Raw genomic sequence first — 22,947 nt, forward strand, 5'->3', positions numbered from 1 at the left:
CCGTTATGGCAGAGAGAGATTTTAAATCACGTAGAAATAAACTGTATGTGCTGACCCTCATTATTCTGCTTTTCTTTTATTTAAATAACTCGTAGGAATAAATGTGAGTGTACTACATTTGAGTTGGGGGGGCGTTTCTCCCCATGAGGCATAGCTGGAGAAAGGGATGCGTGTGCGCCCAACAGTAATGTCAGCAATTCTCTCCTCTTTCTAGTAATCTCATCTGGATTTGTGTCTGTCAGTTAAGATGCCCCAGTGCCATCTCAGCAGTCACCTTCCACCTGCTCTTTAAACCCCTAGTGGGCCAGCCATGTGCGGGGAAGCCCTGGGGATTGTGCTGCTGAGCTCTGACCTTGCTGCTGGGTCATGTCAACTGGACTAGGAGGATGTCTATTTGTGTTTCCCCTCTACTGTTCCCTGGCCTACCAGTCCATGGTTGAAACTGCCTACCCCTCCCTACAACCCAGGGTCATCCTTAAACTGCGTAAAGGGTGGAGAGGCTGAGCAGTGGCTTCCATTTTAGCCTCCATCTCCAGAAGAACTGCCGGTTGGTCCCTTCCCTGTACTCCGCTTTCTGGTTGGGAGAGGGAATGGAAGGAAGAATGGTGGGTGGGTGGATGGATGGATGATGTGAGGAGGTATGTGGCAGTTGAGAATAGACTGGGAATAGTGAGGGGACAAAAAAAGAGAAGTGGATGGAGAGTATTGAAAATATATGGGGAATTAAGCTTGAATATAGTGGCGGATGGAAGTGGAGAATGAATGAGTCTTGATCATGCTGCAAGTGCAGCTGAAGTCAAGGTGATTTTTAGTGACTATATGCCACCTGTTCAAGTTATCATCACTTACCATAGGTATCAAAACAGAGCACTTGATCAGTGGATAGAAGAGAGGACTGTTGGCTGTCAAAGATTTGGAAAGCCATTTAAACTAACAAAACTGAAAGTTCACATATGCAAATGATCAAATGAGTTGCAGTTACAGGCTCTTCTCTGGAAAAAGGATAAAAGAATAATTGCATGCTGGTTCTTCATAAGAACTTCTTTTGAGGTTAGAAATGTAGGGCCAAGAAGGTAGATCAGCTGGCTCCAGGCACATGCTGGACATGTATAGATGTGCACTGCATTGGAACCTAGAAAGTCTGTTTAGCAGAATGCAAACTGGCAAATGGAAAAAAACCTGTCTCCTTTAATTATCCATTGCAAGAGCTTACAGGATTACAGTTGTCAATTCCTCAGCGAGCGTAAGGGGTGTGTGTGCGTGTGTGTGTGTGAGTGGACAGACCTGATTCCGCACAAGAACAGTATGTCACTAATGTAGAGTTGAGCACTGACCATATGTGGGTCATAGGTCAGGCATGTCCACATGTGCAGCAAAATTATCGGGCATAAGTTCAACAGTCTGAGCTCTGTAGTGAAGTGAAGAAATTGTGTTCACATGTTCATTCAATATGAATCACATTTGGGTTCTGCAACAGTTTCTATCATCCAGAACCTGAACCCTGGAGATTTGGCCCCTATTCTGTGTTCATCGCAAATTCCTTCATCTAATAATAAAGTTTAGCCCTTTATGTAAATATTTCTAGTATCTGACACCAATACAGTTCTTAAGATTTTCAGTGTTATTCATAGTGGACACTACTCTTCTACTTTACCAGAATTGGCAGCACTTTTTAAAAATCCTTTGTAGATCCCTTTTAAACATAGGTCTAGACAAAATGAGTGTCTAACAATTTTTGTTGTTAGGATTCCCCCCCACCCCACCTCACACACACTCTTATGAACCATGTTTAAAAATCATGTTCCACCTAGACGCTTTTTAGCTTTATTTCTGTCCCTCCCCTATCTCCTCCCTGGGCTTACCTTCATGCAAGTGTTTTTCACTAAAGCAACCTGTAGTTCTGACCCCTGGACTGGTGTAGGGATAGATCTCAAACCCTTTGCATTTCACACTACACATATATACCATCTTCCTTTCCGTAGAATTCAGAGAACTCGGGTGATACCTAAAGCCAGGTATGTATGGGTAAAGGATTTTGAACTTTCTGCAGTGAATGTGTTTCGGATCTCCCAGAATAGCAAAGGGCAGAATGTAAACTACTATAAAATGCCAGATTAGATGGTGAAGGCATGACATCGGAGAGTAAGTGATGCATAAGAGCTCCCTTCACCAAAATCTTTTCCAGGCCAGAGGTTTTTTTCCAATCCATTTCCCTTGTGAAGGCTTTACTACTGTGCAAACATGCCTAGCCTCCACCTGTTGGTATCCCTTGTGCCTCAGGCCAGGGCTCAGCTGCTGTCCATTGGTCAGATCACTGATGATAACTAAGTCCAGGAAACTCCCTGAATATTTTCCCAGTACACAGGTGTTTCCTGAGTGAGCATCATTCTTTGTATTTCTTGATAGGAAGTAAAATCAGTTAAGTATTGCTTATGACTTTTCCATGCACAACCCATTCAGCAGCTCCTGAAAATTCTGCCCAGACCTCTAGTGTAAAAACCAAAAAGTGGACCTGCAAAGTTAATTGAATTCATAAGTTAAAGTCTGTTTCAAGGACATGGGCCAGCTTGTTGCAAAGACTAATGTCTCATGGAATGTACAGTTTTGCTCCTCAACTTGGCTTGCTGTGGACAGCCGCAGCACTGGCAAGAGCCAGATCTAATGTGAGTAAGAACTATGCAAGCTTTCATATACAGCTATGCCTGTGCGTTTCACTCTAGCCGAGACCCTCCAGTTCAGTACTTTAGCTTTCCTGGTCCTCTGGTCCTGTGTCCCCACACTGCTCTGCTAAAATACCTTTATCTGAGCAGGCTTTCATATCTTTCCCAGCATTTGAGTCCTGTTGTTCCAATTTAGCATCCTGTCCCTAGCAGCAGCTGCCATTTGGGTGGTAGCTTTGAAATGAGATTGTAGTTACACCTTCTCAAGTGCTCATCACAGTCCTGTCTGAGCATAACACAGGCATGACTGTGTTTAACCTCACAATCCCCTTCTGAAGTAGGAGAAACTCTTCTTTCCATTTTATAGATGGGAAACTTAAGCGCAGAGCGACTAAGTGATTTGCACAAAGTCTCACAGGAAGTTTATGGCAAAACCGGGTATTAAATCTAGTTGTTCTGAGTTCTAGTTGAGTGCCTTAACCACAAGGCCATTTTCTTCCTTCTTTTGTGTGTGGCCAAACTCCCAGTCAAACCTGAATCTCATCAGTCAACATAATCCAAGGTCACTGAGCTTGCAAAACCTTTGTCATTGTTTGTTTAAACTACTGTCTTGATCCATAACAGCGTGTACCAGGCTGAGAGGGATGAAGAAGTCTTCTGTTTGTAACAGAATCTTGTATTATCAACTCAACTGACCATTGTCCAGGCTAAAGCTGTAATTACTCTAAGTGCCTAAATCCCTTTTGAAAATATGTTGTAGGCTCCTAAATCAGCTAGGTGTTGTGATGCTAGGTGCAGCAGTGCCTCAATACCTTTAAAAATCTGGGCCTTAGTCTCTTAAGTGTCTAAGTCACTCTTTAAAACAGGACTTAGGCTTGGAAGTCACTATAGAGCTTGTCTACGCTTACCGGAGATCAACGCCCGGCGATCAACGTCAAACGCAGCTTGCTCTCCAGTCGACTCCTGTACTCCACCTGAACAAGAAGTGCAAGGGGAGTTGACGGGAGAGCGTCTCCAGTCGATATTGCGTACTGTGGACCCCGCAGTAAGTAAATCTAAGTACGTCAACTTCAGCTACGTTATTCATGTATCTGAAGTTGCGTAACTTAGATCAATCTCCCCCCCCATAGTGTAGACAAGGCCAAGAATTATGCCTGGTTTATTGTTCGCCAAAGTTACGTCTCTCTCTCTCTCTCTCTCTCTCTCAACTGTGTGGAATTATAAAGAGAAATAAATGTGCACCTTAGATGCTGAAAGCTTTTCAGCACAATTCTGGATGGGAAAAAACGGGGCTTAAAGTAAATAGTTCAGCATCTTTCTCAAAGCCCTGATGTGAATACAGAGAATTCTTTCCTGGGTATCTTGCCCACATGCTCAGGGTTCAGCTGATCACCATATTTGGGTTCGGGAAGGAATTTTCCTCCAGGGCAGATTGGAAGAGGCCCTAGGGTTTTTTTGCCTTCCTCTGCAGCATGGGGCATGGGTCACTTGCTGGAGGATTCTCTGCACCTTGAAGTCTTTAAACTATGATTTGTGGACTTCAGTAGCTCAGACATAGGTGAGAGGTTTATCGCAGGAGTGGGTGGGTGAGATTCTGTGGCCTGCATTGTGCAGGAGGTCAGACTAGATGATCATAATTGTCCCTTTTAACCTTAATGTCTATGAGTCTAAACTATGTTCAAAAGCTAAATTATTTTTATTCACAGTTGTTAAAATATATCTACTTTGCCTCTCCTTTCATGTCTTTTTAAGGATGGGGCATGTGAAATGCTATTATCCTACTGTTTCACATTAAATTTACTGAGACTTCTTTTTATTCACTCATTTTCTGTTAGATTGCAAAATATCAAGAGACAATATGAGCTGTCTGGATGACGTACCTTTTAAAATGTCCAAGAGCTTTGAAGATGACTCTGCGGAAGGCACCAACTTAATCAGTTTAGCTGACTTTGATATTCCTGACTGCACTGAGATCCTAATGTGCACAATGGTAGGTTAGTCTCTGTTCTTAGAACCCTTGTTAATTTTGATCCCAATATTAATATCCATGATGTTAAGAGTAGCTTAGTATTTTTTCATAGATTCATAGATACTAAGGTCAGAAGGGACCATTCTGATCATCTAGTCTGACCTCCTGCACAGCACAGGCCACAAAATCTCACCCACCCACTCCTACAAAAAAACTCACCTATGTCTGAACTATTGAAGTCCTTAAATCATGGTTTAAAGACTTCAAGGAGCAGAGAAGCCTCCCTCAAGTCACCCATGCCCCATGCTACAGAAGAAGTTGAAAAACCTCCAGGGCTTCTCCAATCTGCCCTGGAAGAAAATTCCTACTGAAAAGGAAAAAAAGTCCTTGAAATATTTCTTTCCTGGACTAAACAGACACCTGTTTTTGCAATCTCGTACAAGGCCAAAGATTGGTAGGGCAAAGCCCAGATCCTGTTTTGGTCTGTGCCCCAAGACCTGAAAGGGAATTTTGGCCAGCCAAAACTACCCATGCTGGCTAAGACATATGCTGCTATGTGGTGTATTCTGACAGACTTAGACCCTATTCACATTATAGTGGAACATTGTGTTTAAATGCACACATTGGTTGGTAGAACAGTTTTGTCTGTCATAGGAAACTACTGTGGATTTTCCCCACTGGCTGGCTGTAGTATTTTTTTATCACTATCATTTCGGTTGTGATTCCAGAACCCACTAGGGCAGATTTCCTAGGTTACAGTTGTTGCTAGCACAGTTTCAACCATAGGATGGACAGGATTTTAATTGGAGTCCTCTTTGTAAAAAGAACTGCTTTGGTTTCAGAGATGATCCACAAGTTCTCACCAATAGGCGGAGTCATTGCACTTTATTCTTGGCAAGCCTGTCTTATGTAGGACTCTTCGTAACAGAGATTGATGCTGTTTACTCTTGCTTGGAGAAGCTGCAAAGTTTTAAAAATCACATCACACTTCTTCACTAGTTCATTGTTGCTCAGCTCTGCTTTGCTCCCTATTTTAAATATCTCAAATATGCTAAGAATAGTTTTTTGAAGGACATTGCTGCATCTGTGCCTTATGCAACATGTGTAAAACTGGTAATTGCTGACTGATAGGTGTGCAGTCTCCTGATTTTCACGTTTGTGTTTGCACAGGCATGCCAGTTGCCTCCTTCTCTCAAATTCTGACCTTCATATTTTGCTTTGGAAAAAAACAATATTATTCTTCACTTGAATTTGATAAAAGCTGCAAGATTGGATCTAAAAATCTTTCCTCAAAGTTTGATGTGTTTTCGCTCTGGGGATTTGGTTCAGGTCCATCTCCAGTCATAACACTAGCAAGTACTAGGCCTTATTGTATGTAAGTGGTAAAAACAGAACTTGTGGCCAGACTATGGGGTATGTTTGTCTGACAGCCCATGACAGTTCTAGTCTGGCAAGCTCCAGGGCATGATATAAGATTTATTTGCTCAATCAGGTCTTTAGACTTATATCACAAATATATTTACATTTTAAAACAAAGTATATGAAAACAGTACCTCTTCTACTTCCATGCCAACACCCTCAGTACACAGTTCTGTGTTTCCCCTTCCCCAGTACTGTAGGTGATAAATACTTAAAACAAAGCGTAAGGCTTTGATTGTGAGCTCAACTCTGGAAGCTAATTGGTTTCTAAGCATTACTCAAAGGTTTAAAAAAAACCCCGAAGTTCCAGTGTGAATTTATTTGAGTTGGATATAATTATTTCTGAGAGACGGATACAGGTCTATGTTCAGGATTATAGATACTGGGGCAGACTGTGGATATTGGCATAACTCCCTTGCCTGAGATGGAGCACTGCTGATTTATACCAGCAGAGGATGTGGCCCATTGTGTCCAGTCCTGCACCCCTTACTCTTGCAACTAGTTCTATTGTAAGCATTACTCAGGTGAGTAAGAGTGAAGGTTTGAACCCATAAAAGTCTTTTAACTGACATCACATCGGGTTTTTTTTAAAATAAATACTGAATTATTCTGCTTACTGCTATTTTACAGCATGATTTCTCATTAGAAAGAAAGGTGCTTTACTGGATTGAGGCTGCTTCTGGGCAAGAAACTCCTTGGTATGGAGTTACTACTGATGCTGTGCCAACAGCTCCACCTTGCTGGCTGCTTTTGGTTGATCCTAAAGAAAACTATGTCATCAATACACAGAACGAGGAGACAGCTGGTGGGAAAGCAAAGGATGGTGTGAAACACACAAACTCTGTTCGGAGATGTGTAAGCCTAAGTGCTGCTGATGTGAAATATGGCCCTCCCACAGCCAGAGGTGCACCATCTGAGACGGAAAGTGAGGACTGGTACTCTGAAGAGAATGAATATTCTGAGGACGATGAGTATTCCTCAACTACCGGTGAAGAAAGCAACAAAGAAGAAGAAAACATTTTGGATAACAAATTTGTTGAAAGCACCATGCCCCAGCATTCCAGAGTTCACCAGTTTAGACCAAGGACTTCTCCAGTATTGGTAGATCCACCTTCTGAAAACTGCTGCCATGAGCCAGTTACCGCAAATCTGATCAAGCAGAGAAGATCCATGATTTTATTTAATAATATGAAGAATGAGTTGGAAGAAGCCAAAAAGAAGTTAGCTGCTTTAGTGCATCCTTTAAATAGAGCATCTGTTGAAAGGAAACTGGCTCCAAGACCGGTTTCTCTCTTCCAGCGCTCTCGAAGTAGCAGAAATCTTAGATACGGTCCTGCCTCGGATGTATCCTTGATGGGAACTTTGACCCCAACACCTCCACCTACTCCTTGCTGCAGTTCCAGGACACCTTCTGCTGCTAGATCAATACCTCCAATAAGAAACCATGAACCCACAGCTGCGGTAAGATACGGCTTTTTGAAACTGTGTACCTTTGTCAATGTAGTAGTCACTCAGCCCCATGTAAAGTGGGATGAGAGAGAAAGAAGACAATGCAACCTATATAGCAATATTTCCCAAACTTAGGAGCTGAGGAAATCATAAACATTTGGCCTTTGTTATATGTTGAGGCTGTATACACTGAAAAAATTAATTGAGGAAAGTTGAGTAGTGGTTGGGGGACAGGTTTTCACTAGAGCTGGTCTAAACTTTTTGCTGAAAATTTTTTTCAATGAAAAAAATGCCTTTTAGATGAGATTTTTGTGAGACAGTTTCCATTTTCATCAAAGAACTACAACCATTTTTTTCATTGCCAACTGGCAATGAAAAAACAGTTTTCAACAAGGGAATTTTTTTTGGTTTTCAATGAAAACCTGAAACTGTAAACAATTTTTATTTCTTTGACATTTTTGGCAGAAAATGAAATACATTTCCCAACCATCTCTTGTTGTATCCCACACACAGCTGCCTCCTCAGTTCGCTCTTTTGGCAGTTTCAGAAGGGATGCCATGGATTGAATGATCATGAAGACTAAACTACTTTCTCACCCCTAAGGTGCAGCTCAGGGTGGAAGTACTACACTATAACTGACTTTTTTGTCCCTGTTTTGTTGGTAGAAAGACTTTAGCTTTCACTGCTGCCAATTCTGGCACCTCTTACTTGCACAAAATTCTCTTTTAAAAAGGCTAAACGGTAAAGAAATAATTATGAACTAGTTCCATAGTTACATTATAATGTCTGATCATGTCACCATAGAGTAAGTACCACAAAATAACAGAATGAATGTTGTAAAAAAGAAAAGGAGTACTTGTGTCACCTTAGAGACTAACAAATTTATTTGAGCATAAGCTTTCGTGAGCTACAGCTCACTTCATCAGATGCACCGAATGCATCTCCTTTTCTTTTTTGCGAATACAGACTAACCCGGCTGCTACGCTGAATGTTGTAGTTTCTGTCATCTTAAATTTTCAAATTCTATCATAACTACTTGAGAGATGTCAGACTTTTGTTACTTAAAAGCTTACAGGTTTTACAGGTACAGTGACCAAATAAATGAAAGGCAACCTCAAGTTACATGTACTTGCATGAGATTTAAAGAGGGTAATTATGGAGTGGTTATATGCCTATGCATACTCTGTAAACTAAACCATTGTTAAATTTAATTACCCATCATCTCAATCTATTCAGCTATTATACGTCATACTGTATTCCGTGAGCCCCTAAACGGGATGAGCACTTCTCAGCATGAGACGTTTTCTAGGATCTCAGATGTCTTTGTCTTTCTCTCTTGCTTATGGTTTTATATCTTTATACACACAATACACTCTTAAATAGGAGATCAAGTGTTTAGACGGTCACTTTTTTTAAGTCTTCGCCACCTGACTGTCATCTCATTGATATTATAATCGTTTCCTTCTTGGCCAACCAACAACAAGTAAAGAGCTTATTGGAGTTATGAACAGGATTCCCTGAGAATTAGAAGCTGGATGTGATCAGTTTACCATATCAGCATCCTTTGATCTGTATCTGAACCCATACCTAGACTTAATTAAGTCTAGTCTCATTTGAAGGGAGAGCCTGTGGACAAATTGTTGTAGCTGTCCCCACGTAATAACTAGATTGGGTTCTTTTGTTTGTTTTTATTTTTAGAGTGCACAGCTTAAAGTTTTCCCAAATTTCCAGTCTGCAGACATTGTCATCTCGGTCTGTTCAGAGTTTCCCTGGAAACATAAATTCTGATCTCAGTAAGGTCATTTGAAGTTAACTTTAGAATATGTTTGAACAGGATATATAACACACAAATTCACATGCATGATAGCTAACCTGTACTGTAATCATTTATTTATACGCTCTCACACAGAACCAGAAGGGAATTGTTCCATTTATTGGAATTTTCCTCTGGTTGCCCTATCTAATGAAATTATGTTAAATGACAAATGCCGAAATGATGCTTTTGAACATCCACAATTACTTTGTTGTTCCAGAAGAGGAGAAAAAGTATTCTTTTAATAGGTTTCAGAGTAGCAGCCGTGTTAGTCTGTATTCGCAAAAAGAAAAGGAGTACTTGTGGCACCTTAGAGACTACTCCTATTCTTTTAATAGTTCCACATAGTACTAAATGCTAGTATCTTGTAAATGAATGTGTCTTAATTAGCGAACATAAACCATTGTGTTTATTTTTCAGTCCCTCAGCCCCTATTCCTGTCTTCCACCCCCTTCTGGGGCTCTGCGACATCCAAGTTCCCACAGAACTCATCCAGATTCAACAGCTGACCTCCTCTCGGCATTAAGCCAAGAGGAACGTGACCTTATTGAGCCAGTTATAGCCTTGGGTTATCCAATACGCAGAGCAATCCTCGCCCTTCAGAAGACTGGAAGACAAAGTTTAGGTCAGGTTAGTGGAGCCAGTATTGCTTTACTTAAATGGTATGGAAAATACTTGATAAAGAACAATCATGTAAGAAGCTTCTTAGTGCAATATCATCTGGTAACTAGCCAAGTCTTAAAAGAGACGCCCAGTTCTGCTTTGGGAAACTCTAGTAGTTTATCATATGTCATAATAAGAACTGAAGTAATTCAGGATTTTTGCCTTAGATCTTCAGTTTTTAAGTAATAAAATTGGCTTGCATTATGTTCAGCCACATTCCCATAGGCAATACTAGTTGCTGTTTTACTATTTTATAGTGTTCTATTTATTATATAGAACCCAAAACCTACATCGGTGACCTAAAGCACAGTGTTATTTTGAAGTGAAGATTTCTTGTAGTTCATGGTATGGAAACATTTTTGCTAACAGATTTTTTTTTTCTCAGTCATTGGATCAATATGATTTATCGCCGTAGCTCATCTAGTCAGAACTGGAGTGTGAGATTTCTTGCTTTTTCACAAGAATTTGTTTCAGAATAGTGATTAGTGACTGAATACGTACAAATAATGCCTTTGCGTTATACTGGGTCATGAAATATTCTAATTTGTCACCAATGCATACATATCACTGATAGAAAAGGAGTACTTGTGGCACCTTAGAGACTAACAAATTTATTTGAGCATAAGCTTTTGTGAGCTACAGCTCACTTCATCGGATCACTGGCATCCGATGAAGTGAGCTGTAGCTCACGAAAGCTTATGCTCAAATAAATTTGTTAGTCTCTAAGGTGCCACAAGTACTCCTTTTCTTTTTGCGAATACAGACTAACATGGCTGCTACTCTGAAACATATCACTGATAGTTATCTTACTAGATGCCTCTCTGCACTAACTAATATCTGAGCACATGCCAATCTTTAATGTATTTATCCTCACAACCCTATGAGGCAGGAAAGTACTGTTATCCCATTTTACAGATGGGGAACTGAGGCCTAGAGAGAGACTTGCTGAACGTCACACAGGAATTTTGTGACAGAGCAGGGAACTGGACCTAGGTCTCCCAAGTGACTGGCTAGCACCCGGTCCACTAGATCATCCTTCTCAGACCAGTTCTGCTGTTTAATGCAAGTATTTCTGTAATCCAAATTGGTGAATGTTATTTATTCTACTCACAAAGGCTTAAAACAAGCCACACATAGAGAAGTGGGCAAAGTGCAGCCTACATTCCCTGTGTAGTTAATGGAGTCATGCAGTGTGCTCCTGACTATGGGTGCCATCATCTTTAATATGGAGGGTACAGCCCAAAGAGGCTATACATCCCAGCAGGTATGCTTCATATTACAGATGAGGTTGGCTGCAATCTGTTCCATTTTATGCAAATTGACTGCAGCACTCAGGTTCTCACAAAGTTACCAGTGCAGCCCTTAGCTAAGTATATGGTTGTATCCTTCTTTTCCCTACACTGGTCTCTCTCTTTCACCAGCATGATTTCCTCTCTCTCCTCTGGTTGTGTAGGGGCACAGCCCAGATGAAATATAATGGTTAGCCATGAAGACGTCCAGGCTCAAATTACTGGTGTAAGTCTGACCAAATTAGGCTAAAGACCTTGCTGGAAAAATGTTTCCACCAAAAATTAAAAAGAAAAGAAAAATTAAGACTATTCATTGCTCCTTAGTGTCATGTTGGACTGCAGTGTGGTGTTGACAACTACAGGAAGGGTGACTGAAAGTAACATCATATGGTAGCCAAAAATCACTGCATTCTTTATGGTGTTGAGTAAATCTGCCGGAAACTACCCTGATTCCCAAAGCAAGATTTTTCAAGCTTTAGCCTTAAAGAGGCAACATTCACCCCAATTTTGACAAAAGAACATGGTTAAAAGGCTCATACAGGGATAGAGATTGCCATAATGAGTCAGTGGTCCATATAATCCAATCTCCTGTCTCCACCAGTCACCAGTACCACCTGGTTCTGAGGGATATGGAAGAATTCCAAAGTGGATGGGCAGTTGTGGAATAACCTGTCCACAAAGGAAGTCTCTTCCTAAGCCCTATCAGTTAGTGGGTGGCTTATGGCTGATACAGAAGTAACAGTTCTTCAAAACTTTTTGATAGTCCTTGTTCATTCTCTTTGGGGTACCTGGCATTGGCCACTGTTGGATACTGGGCTAGATGGACCTTTGGTCTGACCCAGTATGGCTGCTGTTATGTTTTATGTTTATAATGTAACTGTTCTCATTATCTGCGTAAATGCCCATTTAAAAAAAAATTCTTCTAACTCTTGGCCTCAATTATACTATTATATTGTAGTAGTGAGTTCCGCAGGCTGATTATGCATTGTGTAAAAAAGTTCTGTCAGTTTTAAATTTGCTGTCATTCCACTTATTTGACTGTCCTAGTGTTCTGGTAACACAGAATACTTTAGAGATGTTTTTAACAGTGGATTTCCCCACCCTTGGTGCAAAGCTTGCTTCCAGGGAAGAATAATGGTTTTTCCCCATCCTTCATTCTGAAGCCATCACTTTTCTCCATTTTGGTTCGATCTCTTCTTGCAGTCAATGCCATTCCTGTGCTTCATCTCTGGCTGTGATGCTGGAACTTACAGGCTGCTCTCTGATTTGACTGGCAAGACACTGGGAATTTAAAACCAGTGTACAGTGCAACCTGTTTTAAGCAGCCGCCTATGGAACCATCAGAAATTGGTGGCCTAGGAGAGAAGGGTCTTTTTAGTGAAGGTCAGACAAACTTGTAATGGAAATCTTGAGAATACATTCAAGTGAATGTGTAAGCTATGGGCTTGTTAACTTGTTTGAGTCATTGCATTGCTTTTCTTTGATATGAAAAAACAAATATTGTTCTGCATAGCATGACAGGTAACATAATGAAGGGGGGGCAGGGGGACAGATGACTTACCGAGCTCCAAGTGTACAGAAGAACTTCAAAATTGGTTTGTACCTTAGTATGTTCCATAGATTATAATGCCAGAATAAAAACTCTGTTAAGAAGTTTTCTCTGATATAAGATGCTCACACTGAGGCTACCTGGTGTTCATAACCATCCTCAACCTTATTATAAGACACAGGAAAAAACCCAGAGAGAATAGCTTAGGATAGATGCAAGCATTAAACCTGTGTATGTATTTAGTTTTGGAAAACATGCCTATCTAATGTTTTGTGGGTGCATTAATATTCTTGAAAAACAAATGCAAAATTGTTGTTCCTAAATACATTCCTCCAGGATAAGCTAGCTACATTCTTTCTCCACCTCCACAGGCAAAAGATTAGTCTATACTGTACCATGAAGGTCGATAGGTCACAATATTTAAAAACCTGTTTTTGTTTAGTCTTACTGATGTTTTTTATAATGCTGAAATCATCCTGTTTATTCCAATTTTGCACAAGTTCCACACTGTGCTTACATAAAATGTCAGATTCTCTGAATTGTTTGCTTCTGCAGTGAACGTTGTAAGCCAATGTCCCTGTTAATGGCCAAAGAAATATTGTCAACAGAACTGGCTTTTTAGGAAGGAAGGTCATGAGACAAATAAAAACAGCAAGTTATTCACGTAAATGGCAAGAAAATAGAGGCTGTAATATTTGATTTGATAATACCAAGTGAATGTAGATTGTACTTGTTAATCCCCATTACCGCACTGCGGGAGAAATGAGTATTCAGCCAAATTTTTTTCTTAGTTTAGAAAGCCTTTTTTTTTGGGGGGTGGGGCGGTGGGCAGGCGGCATTTAGCAAGTTTTATGATCTTTTAGTGAATCCTTCTACTGGCTTTGATGCTGTTAGTCTGGCGGAGGGCCACTCATTTTCTTTTACTAGTAAAGACTTTGGAGATTATAAGTCAAATTCTCCTCTGGCATCAACAGACACAACTTCAAGTGAAGTCTATGGAGTTGCACCCACTTACACCAAGTGGTGAATTTGGCCCTGCCTTTTTTACCATTGTATATTTCATTTATTGTTTGTCACATAAGTTTTTGGGCAGTGAATGGCTTATGTGGTATTTATAAGATACCACTGGGAATTGTGCTGTCAGCACTCCAAGAACAATGAGGAAAGCCAAAAATAACTGTTTGCTTTCAGTAATGACAGCTAACAGGCCTCCGTTGGGTTGAGGGGCATATTCTGCTCAGTATTCTGGAGCAAGCTCCTAGAGGGTTGAAGTTTTGAACATCAGGAATGACACTGTGAGCATGGCAGGTTAGAATTCAGCACCACTTAGCACTTTAATGGTACAGTCTTTAAAAAAAACCAAACTTTAAAATACTTTTTTCCCCACATCAAGCAAAGTTCAGATTTCTGGATTCTCTGGGGGAGGGGAAGTCTCTCCATTTGTTCATATTTCCCACACCCAGAGAATGGGAAGATCTTAGATGATTATCTTCTCCAGGGAAGTGATGAAAGTCCTGCTGCCTGAGTCACTGAAAACTCATAGGAACAAAACATTAGGCAATTAACTGAATGGAACAAGTTTGTGTTGACTCTTTCCCATCTCTTTTTTTAAATTTGTGATCTTCCCTCTACTCCATATCTAAAAACTGGTGCAAAAATACAGCTGACCTTAATGGAGACTGAAAGACAAAAGGCCTAGTTTCCTGAAGTGTGGCTGTAATATACAGTTTTTGCCAGCTTGTGGGATAATGGTACAATGTGCAAATTACGTATATTCCATGCGTTTCTTGTTACAATCCTAGTCTATTCTCCAATCCCAAATTCAATCTGAACAATCCAGCATTAGCACCATTGGGCACGTAAGAATTTAGGCCTGATTAAGAAAAACATCCAATTTTACACTTTTTTTTAAAAAAGTAAAGAGCCAAATCCTTAGTTGATATAAATCAGTGTAGCTTACTCAAGCTACCCTGATTTGCACCAGCTGAAGATCTGGCCCACACTGAGGGAATGTTTGCATAAATAAGCCTCATACAACACCAGGACTGAAATCCTGGCCCTACTGAAGTCAATGGCCAGAATTTTATGAAGCAGGGGGCCCAGCCTCTCAACCAGGAAAGCTCCGCTCGAGGCCTTTATGGATTTTCCACCACGATGGAACAATTTGTCCCTTCCTGTACATCTGGCTCTGGGTAATAAGATCCTCATCCCCTCGAGGAGCTCTGATGACACCTAAATCATAAGAACAACCTCCAAGACAGAGCCCCCATATTGCAGGGCTTTGGAGTGGTGGGCAGGCAGTCAAAGATTTCATATACAGGCAATAGATTTTGATTGCTGCTCGCCCTCTCTCCCTGAGGTTATATTAACCCAGTTTCTTTGTTGTTGTCTCTCTGTTGTAGTTTCTCAGTTACCTTAGTGCCTGCGACAGATTGCTGAAACAGGGCTATGAAGAGGGGCAGGTGGAAGAAGCCATGGAAATGTTCCAGTACTCGGAGAAGAAGGTTAGGTGTCTTCAGAGCAAAGAGTCATGTTGCTTAGGCCTTGTATTAGAGGTGGGACTGAATCAAACCCCCAACACGACCTCCAGAACTCCTTTCCTTGTGGGCTACACCGAGCTGTTGAGGAATCCAGCTCTGCCTCACACAGGGAGTGCAGAGTATTTGTGAATGGCTCCATTACTATCCCCGCCCCTTGCAATGGAAACACTATGATTCCAGAGCCCCTGCACTGATGAATTCTATACTGCCTGGGCACCAGCCTCCCCTGTGGCCCATCTACCTACTAGTTCCACAATGAGTTGCCAAGGCCCCTATGCAGGCTCTCCACTCTGTGCCTTCCTTTCCCCAGATGGCCGAGCCATGGCACTGTGACTGTGTGTGAAGTCACTTTTGGCCAAGGGTGTTGGGAGGTGCCCCTAACAGTAAGAAAAGCTGGCATGGAAGAGGAGAAACACTACCTACCTTCGGGTCTGGAGTGTCTGGCAGAACCCCGACTTTCACAACATGCAGGATTGTACCTTTCACTTCTGTTGATTTAGTTGCAGATGAGAGGCTGTGGAAAATACTGAGGCCAGTAAAGGTCTGGTGCAAGAATGAAGGGTATGGGGGGAGGGGGGTAGAATAAATACCAGCTTATGCTTAGTATATTTTTCTGATTTGATACATCTTTTTCATGTAACTATTTCCTAATATAGACTGAAATTCTATTTCGTTACTTGATAATAGTCATAATTTCCCCCCAAACTAGGAGTATTTCACCGTTCTGTTTGATAGGGGCCACTTTAGAACCAGATTGACTCCCCTTTTGGAATCAGTGAAGTGAGTGACTGTTTTATCACAAACAGTATTGAAATAAAGAAACAATAGTTGTTACCTGCCATTAAAAGCTAGCCCCTCTGTCTGTTCCATCCATGGTGTGTGTCCAGAAAAAGGACATTTTCTCTCTTTTAGAGAGGTGGGACCAGATTTACCACTGGTGCCGATGGGTGTCACTCCATTAAGTCAGTGCCCACTTTTATCTGTGGTGAATTTGTCCCAGGGTTTTCAAATTATTCTGTTCCCAGTTTTGCCTGGGCAGCCCCTGCATGTATATGGAGCCTCATTGACTTCCCTGGGGCCCTGCCTAAGCACAGGAGTTCACCTGTAAGGAGCAGCATTCAGAATCAGGGCTTTACCATCCACATTCTGTGCCATTGATTTCAACATTGTTCTTTAAATGTAATTAATCCTGCTAGATCATATAGATCGGTTGCATCCTTTCACATATTGCTGCTTCTGCTGAAACCTTACAATGAATTCTCCTTGAATCGATAAATGATAAAATAACTTCCTTTCTGTTCCTTTTTCCCCCCCCTCCCTCCCCAGGCAGCTGAATTCCTGCATCTTTTAGTGCAATTTAAGGATATGGGTTTCCAGCAAGCTGAAATCAAAGAGGTTCTTCTGCTTTATGAGAATCATAGAGATAAGGCATTAGAAGAGCTGATGACACGAACACAGGGATCAAATCTCTGGTAACAGTGACATCTTTTCATCTCTAGATTGACCACACCATAGACCCATGTGTGTCAGTTTCATTCTAGATGCAAGCTGTTAATTTTGTGAAAGACATGACTATAGCCCCTCAGAAATAAGCCATTAAAGTTGCATCTCATTCTCGCCTCACTTTCTGTGAACATCTATTACAAGTGGCTTTGTCACTGTACCATAGCAGTGGCTTTATATCAGAAACTTTTCTCTGCACCCCCACTTTCCACATGCACACCTTGACTATCTCATCTCACTGGTTTGGATAAAATGGAATTGGATCCAAGCCCCCATGTGGCTTAAATTCTGCAAAAACCTGGACATGGCTTACAAGGCTTTGCAAAACATGGCCTCCTCAGTACAATACCAGCAAATATAGCCAGATGGGAACTTTACACAACACAAGCCAACAGAAAAGGTTTCTGTTTTTTTTTATAAAAGCAGAACATTTCCCCAGAAAATTAGTTCCTGTTTTCTTGAGATGAATCCACCTTGACTTGGTCCTGTCTGAAGTGTGTAACCAAATTCTAGATTTCAGCCTAATAACATTGGCTTCTCATTTAAAAGGATAAAGGTAAAATGAATACAATATTTAACTGAGTGTAAGAGAAGAACGAAGGCTTCTGTTGTAATTTTGTTGGTAACTAATATATCATGTTTATCCAGTAAGATGAAAAATGGCTTATGCAAGACGTATGCCCTGCACGTACAGGAATTTTCATGAAATTTGGAAGAGAACTGAAGGAATGATTCTGCTCTGTGTCCAATTGAAGAAATTGCGGAGAAACAGCACAATTCCAGAAGGTGGGAAGCGGTGGCTCAAATAATCAAGTTTTGCACAGTCTTCGAGATCTGGAAAATTTGGATATAGGCTTTTTTTCTGGTGTAACTGACATACAAAGAATGTAACTGATCCAAATCACCTTCTTGGATGTCTCTCTGCCCTTTGCAACATTACAGAGATAATGTTGTCACATAGATGAACTCAAGCATTTAATTTTCCTTTGAATTAGTCATAGATATCATTGCTTGTGAGTAAGGGATATTTTCTTTTTTTTCTTAAATATGTTTATTGTGTCTTTTCCTATGAAAATGCCAACTGGCACAACTTAGCAGGGACAGTCCTTAATTAGTTGCAAAATATTTACCGTTTTCCATTGTGTCCTTCCAAAAGCTTTTATAGTGCAATCTATTTCAGCTGAGTTAAACAATCTGTCCTTACGTTTCTCCCCCATGTTCCCATTTATAGCTTTAAATATCGTTGTTTAGAAAATGTCCCTCTGTTACTGCTTGATATCCTACCACCCTCCTGAGGTGTCACAGCAGGGCTGGAACACCGGCTCTTGAAAGAGAGGGTGATCTCATGGTTAAGGCACTAGACTGGAACAAAGGGACCTGAGTTCAATTCCCAGCTCGGCTACAGGCTTCCTGTTGGACCTTGTACAATCTCTTAATCCCAATTATGAAATGGAGGTAAACTTTTCCCGCTCTTGTCTGTTTTAAATAGACTGTAGACTCTTTGGGGCAAAGACTCTTGTTATGGTGTGCCATGGACCAGGTACACTTCTCAGGAAGTCTTGATTGTCTCGTCTATGCCTGTGTCACGGATCCTAATGAGTGCCCCTGCCTGGCCACATGCTAGGATTGCTGTGAGGGGAATTTAAGCCTTTGTCCTCTGGCTACCGGGGTATTTCAAGCTTCTGGAGCCTGAACAGAGCCCATCCCCTGCCTCAATCTCAAGATCCCTAGGCACAATCTCTAGGCCCAGACCTTCTATCTTGCACCCCCTCCAAGGGTTGAACCTGCTGACCATCCACCTAACCCCTCTGGGCACAGCACTGACCCTCCAGATTTCCTGGTACTTAAACACATGCCTCTTCATGCATCTGATGAAGTGAGCTGTAGTTCACGAAAGCTTATGCTCAAATAAATTTGTTAGTTTCTAAGGTGCCACAAGTCCTCCTTTTCTTTTTGCCTCTCCCAAAGTCCACCCAAAAGGTGCAAAGCTTCTAGGTTACAGGTTAATTCTCTCAGGGGCTCACAGTAGTTGTGATGCAGTCAACACACACGTTGCCCAGTTGAACATTGTTATGCTCTTAACGGATAAAGCACAGGAGAGTACAGATCATACAAACCCTCCTAAATACAGTGTCCCTCATGGGCCTAAGCTTCCCTTGGGGTCTTTGGGAATCATCTGTCTTCCCTCAGGCAGGCAATGTCCTCCACCCCCATGCTTACCTTGCCCCTGCAGCAGACTCCCTCACCTTCATCTGGGGCAAAATGGCTCTCTCGCCCGGTCTCCTCCGGTGAGTCTCTTTAGACTCCCACTAGGGTCACCTACTTTTTTTGTTCTCCTGGTAACTTTCCATTACTTCCAACCCCTACTCCCTTCAGACAACCAGAGGAAGTGTCTTCTCCCAGCTACAGGAAACAAACCCGTTGTCCCTATGTGTTCTGTTTTGAATAGACGATTGCAGCTCACTCACCATTGTCTCTGGCCAGCAGAAACTATGACACAACCCTGCTCGTTCATGGTGGAGCCACGTACGAGTAGGCTTCCCATGACACAGGAATGTCATAAAATCATCCATCCTTCAGAAGTGGTACAGGCAGAACCCGCAGTTCATCACAGACTAGAAGGGAATCGCTTTGATTCCTAGGCTTTTTATGCCTCCCCTTTGTCTCTATATAACTGAAGAGAGCAATATGGATGTCCTACTGAAGAGATGCTCAAGCTACTGATACATGTTGTAAGTACAAAGCACTGAAATAAACAGGGCCAATTCTGAAACATTTACTCATGTGAGTAGTCCCAGTGAGATCAAAGTGACTACTTCAGTGAATAACTTTAAATCTGCATATTAACACTTGGTCTCCAAATCAGAACACATGCTTTAAAAAAAAATTAGTTTGGCCAGTAAGTTAGTTCTGTGTGTGACAGGAATTCGGCAGCCGTATCCGTCACATACATACTTTTCCTTTCTTCACTTCCTTGCAGAAGTTTTTCACTTAGTTACACGAACATTTATTTTTGAACACAGTCCTTATAAGGCAAGTCCATTCTACAGACAGAATTTTTCATCCCATTTATTGTTGCCAAGATGATGTCACTTTAGAAAAAAAAAAGTCTTGCAAAACGTTAACATATGATTAAAGAAATAGTTTAAAATCTAACTCTGTATTCAGAGAAGTACACATAATTAAGATGTAAGGGAATAGATAACCATTGTGTGTTCCTCTCCAATGACTACAAAACATTCTGACTGCAGTATCTTTGGGGTAGGAGATAAAATTTGCAGATGGTTTTGTGCCCACTTATGGTAGAAGGGGTGACTGTGCCTAATGGTCTGTGGTAGAAAGTTTGTGTCAAGATTTTTTTTTTTTTGGCCTTGTACAGCTGATCTTTCCTCACCTGTTCTTGTCTGAACAATTCTCCTTTCAGCCTTCCAAAGCTGGCAGTTCTATGTACATGTGGCTTATAGAGGCAATGGGTAGCTGACTCAACTCATTTGTTGAGTGTTACTTTCACTTCAGCTTTGTGGACAAGTTAAGTTAATCAATGTATTCTTGCCTTGCAACATCCACATCTTGCACATTGAATCCCAACACAGGTTTCTTCTCTAAATGTTACAACTCTAGGACACTCTGTATTTTAGCCATGTGTATTTCAGGAAATCTAAAAGCTGTGGACAAAAGCAAATGAAGGGAAGAAAAGGTGTCCAAAGGGGATAGAGGTTGTCTTGCTTGGCCTCTTTGAGGCTATACTTATAAGGAATGGAAAAAGCCTGCTGTATTAAACTATCCTGGATGAGTTACATAAGCCTGTAATAGTTATTTTAACTACTCTAAAAAGGGGGTTATGTTGATTACTCAGCTTAAGGTGATTTTAAAACATAATGCCCTATATGTGCTGCTGTTAGTTTAGGAGACAACTGTGTTAAGTGTTAACTGACTTCAGCTAAGATAGGACATAGCTTTGCCTTCACTGAGTTTATACTAGCCCGTTTACAAGTAATAGTGGCAGGTTTCCAGTTGTAACAGTTTAGTTCTCTACTGGAGTTTTAAATGCAAATGGATGTACAGCCTGCTTCTCGCTCGTAACATTGTTGTCAAATAATGCGTGCAATTATAAAAAAGTTAATGGAGAAGAATGACTGGAGGAGCACTCTGCTTTCTATCTTTGTCATACATGGTCTCATATCAAAAGGGCTTTCTACTGATCTTTAGCATCCTTGTACTAAGTAACATCTCATTTCAAAATAAAAAACAAAAATATAAAAATCAAAGCTGTTTATTATTTGAATTTAAGCAACTGAACCAATGAGAGGAAGGATGATGGGAGTCCAAAGATAAAATCATGTCAACAAAGTGTTTACTAAATTGAATGTCCTCTGCAAATTCACAAGTGGATATGAATATTTTCGGTGCAGATACTTTACTCCCTCTCTGGAGAAGGGTTGGCTCATTTCCAGAGCAACCAGCTATTTTCAGGACACCTGAGAAAGACATGCAGGGACTGACAAATTAAAAATGCCTTGACTTGAGCCTGAAGGCCTTGTGATTGCATAATTTCTACTACTTCAAATGAAGCGGCCAATTAAGCGTCAGCAGGCAGTGGGGTGTGTTGTAAATTGTTGTAATGAGCCATAAAATCAATATCTCTGAGTCCCTGGCTTTTAGTGTTTAGCAGAGCTATGAATTAAAGTTCCTACACTTCCTTTTGAAGGATAGCTATAGAGCCCCTGAAATCCTAGATAGCAATCAAACCAGCACACAAAAGGGGTGGCAACATAGTCCTTAATCATGATGACTACATCTATGAGGCCAATGGACAACTCTCTGACACCACCTACCATAAAGAACTCGAAGACCCCATAAAACAATTTACACAGAAATTTAAAGATACCATCAAATCCTTCCCCAAAACACTTCCAAGACAATTTCTGCAACTTCTTCCCCCATGAACTCACCCCAGTGACCTTCTACATGCTTCCCAAGACGTACAAACAAGGGAACCCCGGCAAACCAGTCATAGTTGGCCACTGCACTCTTACTGAGGGAAAGGACTCATATAAACCATCTTCTAACCATTCACCACACCAAGGGCCAGCTTCTTCCAAGGTACTACCAACTTTATCCAGAAACGCTGCAACATTAACAGTCTTTCCCCATCCTTGCTACCATGGATGTCACCTCCCTATACACCAACATCCCTCACCACAGCAGCATCACTGACTGTCTCAAATACAATGCTCAGAAATCCACCCCAAACACATCGCAAAACTCATCCATTCCATCCTCACCCACAACTTCACATTTCACAACAAACACTTTGTCTAAGCCATGTGTCAGGAGTATGAGGATGGCTCCCCAATTTGCCAACCTCTTCATGGGCCACCTTGAGGAAAACTTTCTGGAAAATGCACCATGATCGACTGAGTTACATTGATGATATTGTCATCCTGTGAACAGACAACCTAAACTCCCTCATAGATTTCCACCATGCCTTCAATAACCACCACCCATCCATCCAACTCTCTCTAGAACACTCCCACACCTGCATCAACTTCCTGGACACCACGATCAGCTTAAACAATGGAACCCTACAAATGACTATAAACAAGAAACCCATGGATCACCACATTTACCTTCACAGATCCTGCAACCACCACAGACATCCCAAGAAATCTGTTATCTGCAGCCAGGCACACCGATACCACAGAATTTGCTCCAAAGAGAAAGTCTAGGGGACACACCTAAGCACATTTAAAACCACCTTCATTAAACCAGGACACTCCACCAGAGATATATACCACGTTGTGGAATAGGCCACCCAAATACCAAGGGAGAACCTGCTTCTATACAGGAAAAAGAAACCTCCCTGGCCACATGCCCCTAGTTGTCACTTACTACTTCACACTGGAACATACATGAGGTATCATCAAACAACTACAACTCATGTTTGATGGGGATCACATCCTGAAAGAAATGTTTCCTGAACCCCTTCTTCTGGCCTTCAAACAAGCCCCCAGCTTCACCAAGCTCAACATCAAAAGCGAGCTCCCCACAGATACACCAACTCAAAGTGGCACCAGATCCTGCCATAACAAC

At 41.3% G+C, this 22,947-nt stretch overlaps 2 protein-coding genes across 3 annotated transcripts in view; both read left to right on the forward strand.

Moving 5' to 3' along the window:
• PDCD7 (programmed cell death 7) overlaps nucleotides 1-4,631 on the forward strand; it is a 19,205-nt gene extending 14,574 nt beyond the window's left edge. The window contains exon 6 of the mRNA XM_043494512.1: nucleotides 4,496-4,631. The gene's annotated coding sequence lies outside the window, so the exon portion shown is untranslated. The remainder of the gene's footprint in view (nucleotides 1-4,495) is intronic.
• UBAP1L (ubiquitin associated protein 1 like) lies at nucleotides 4,516-20,162 on the forward strand. 2 transcript variants are annotated; one of them, XM_043494510.1, is made up of 7 exons: nucleotides 4,516-4,650; nucleotides 6,420-6,572; nucleotides 6,679-7,509; nucleotides 9,731-9,940; nucleotides 15,214-15,315; nucleotides 16,678-16,823; nucleotides 17,503-20,162. In XM_043494510.1, exons 2-7 carry the CDS (start codon nucleotides 6,504-6,506, stop codon nucleotides 17,558-17,560), a joined length of 1,416 nt encoding a protein of 471 aa, XP_043350445.1. In that variant the 5' UTR covers nucleotides 4,516-4,650; nucleotides 6,420-6,503; the 3' UTR covers nucleotides 17,561-20,162. The 2 variants fall into 2 exon arrangements, with proteins under 2 accessions (XP_043350445.1, XP_043350446.1); XM_043494511.1 differs by having other exon boundaries at nucleotides 4,523-4,650; nucleotides 6,398-6,572.
• Nucleotides 20,163-22,947: the final 2,785 nt, after the last annotated feature.

Source organism: Dermochelys coriacea, chromosome 10 (assembly GCF_009764565.3).
Source record: "Dermochelys coriacea isolate rDerCor1 chromosome 10, rDerCor1.pri.v4, whole genome shotgun sequence".
Taxonomy (NCBI): domain Eukaryota; kingdom Metazoa; phylum Chordata; order Testudines; family Dermochelyidae; genus Dermochelys; species Dermochelys coriacea.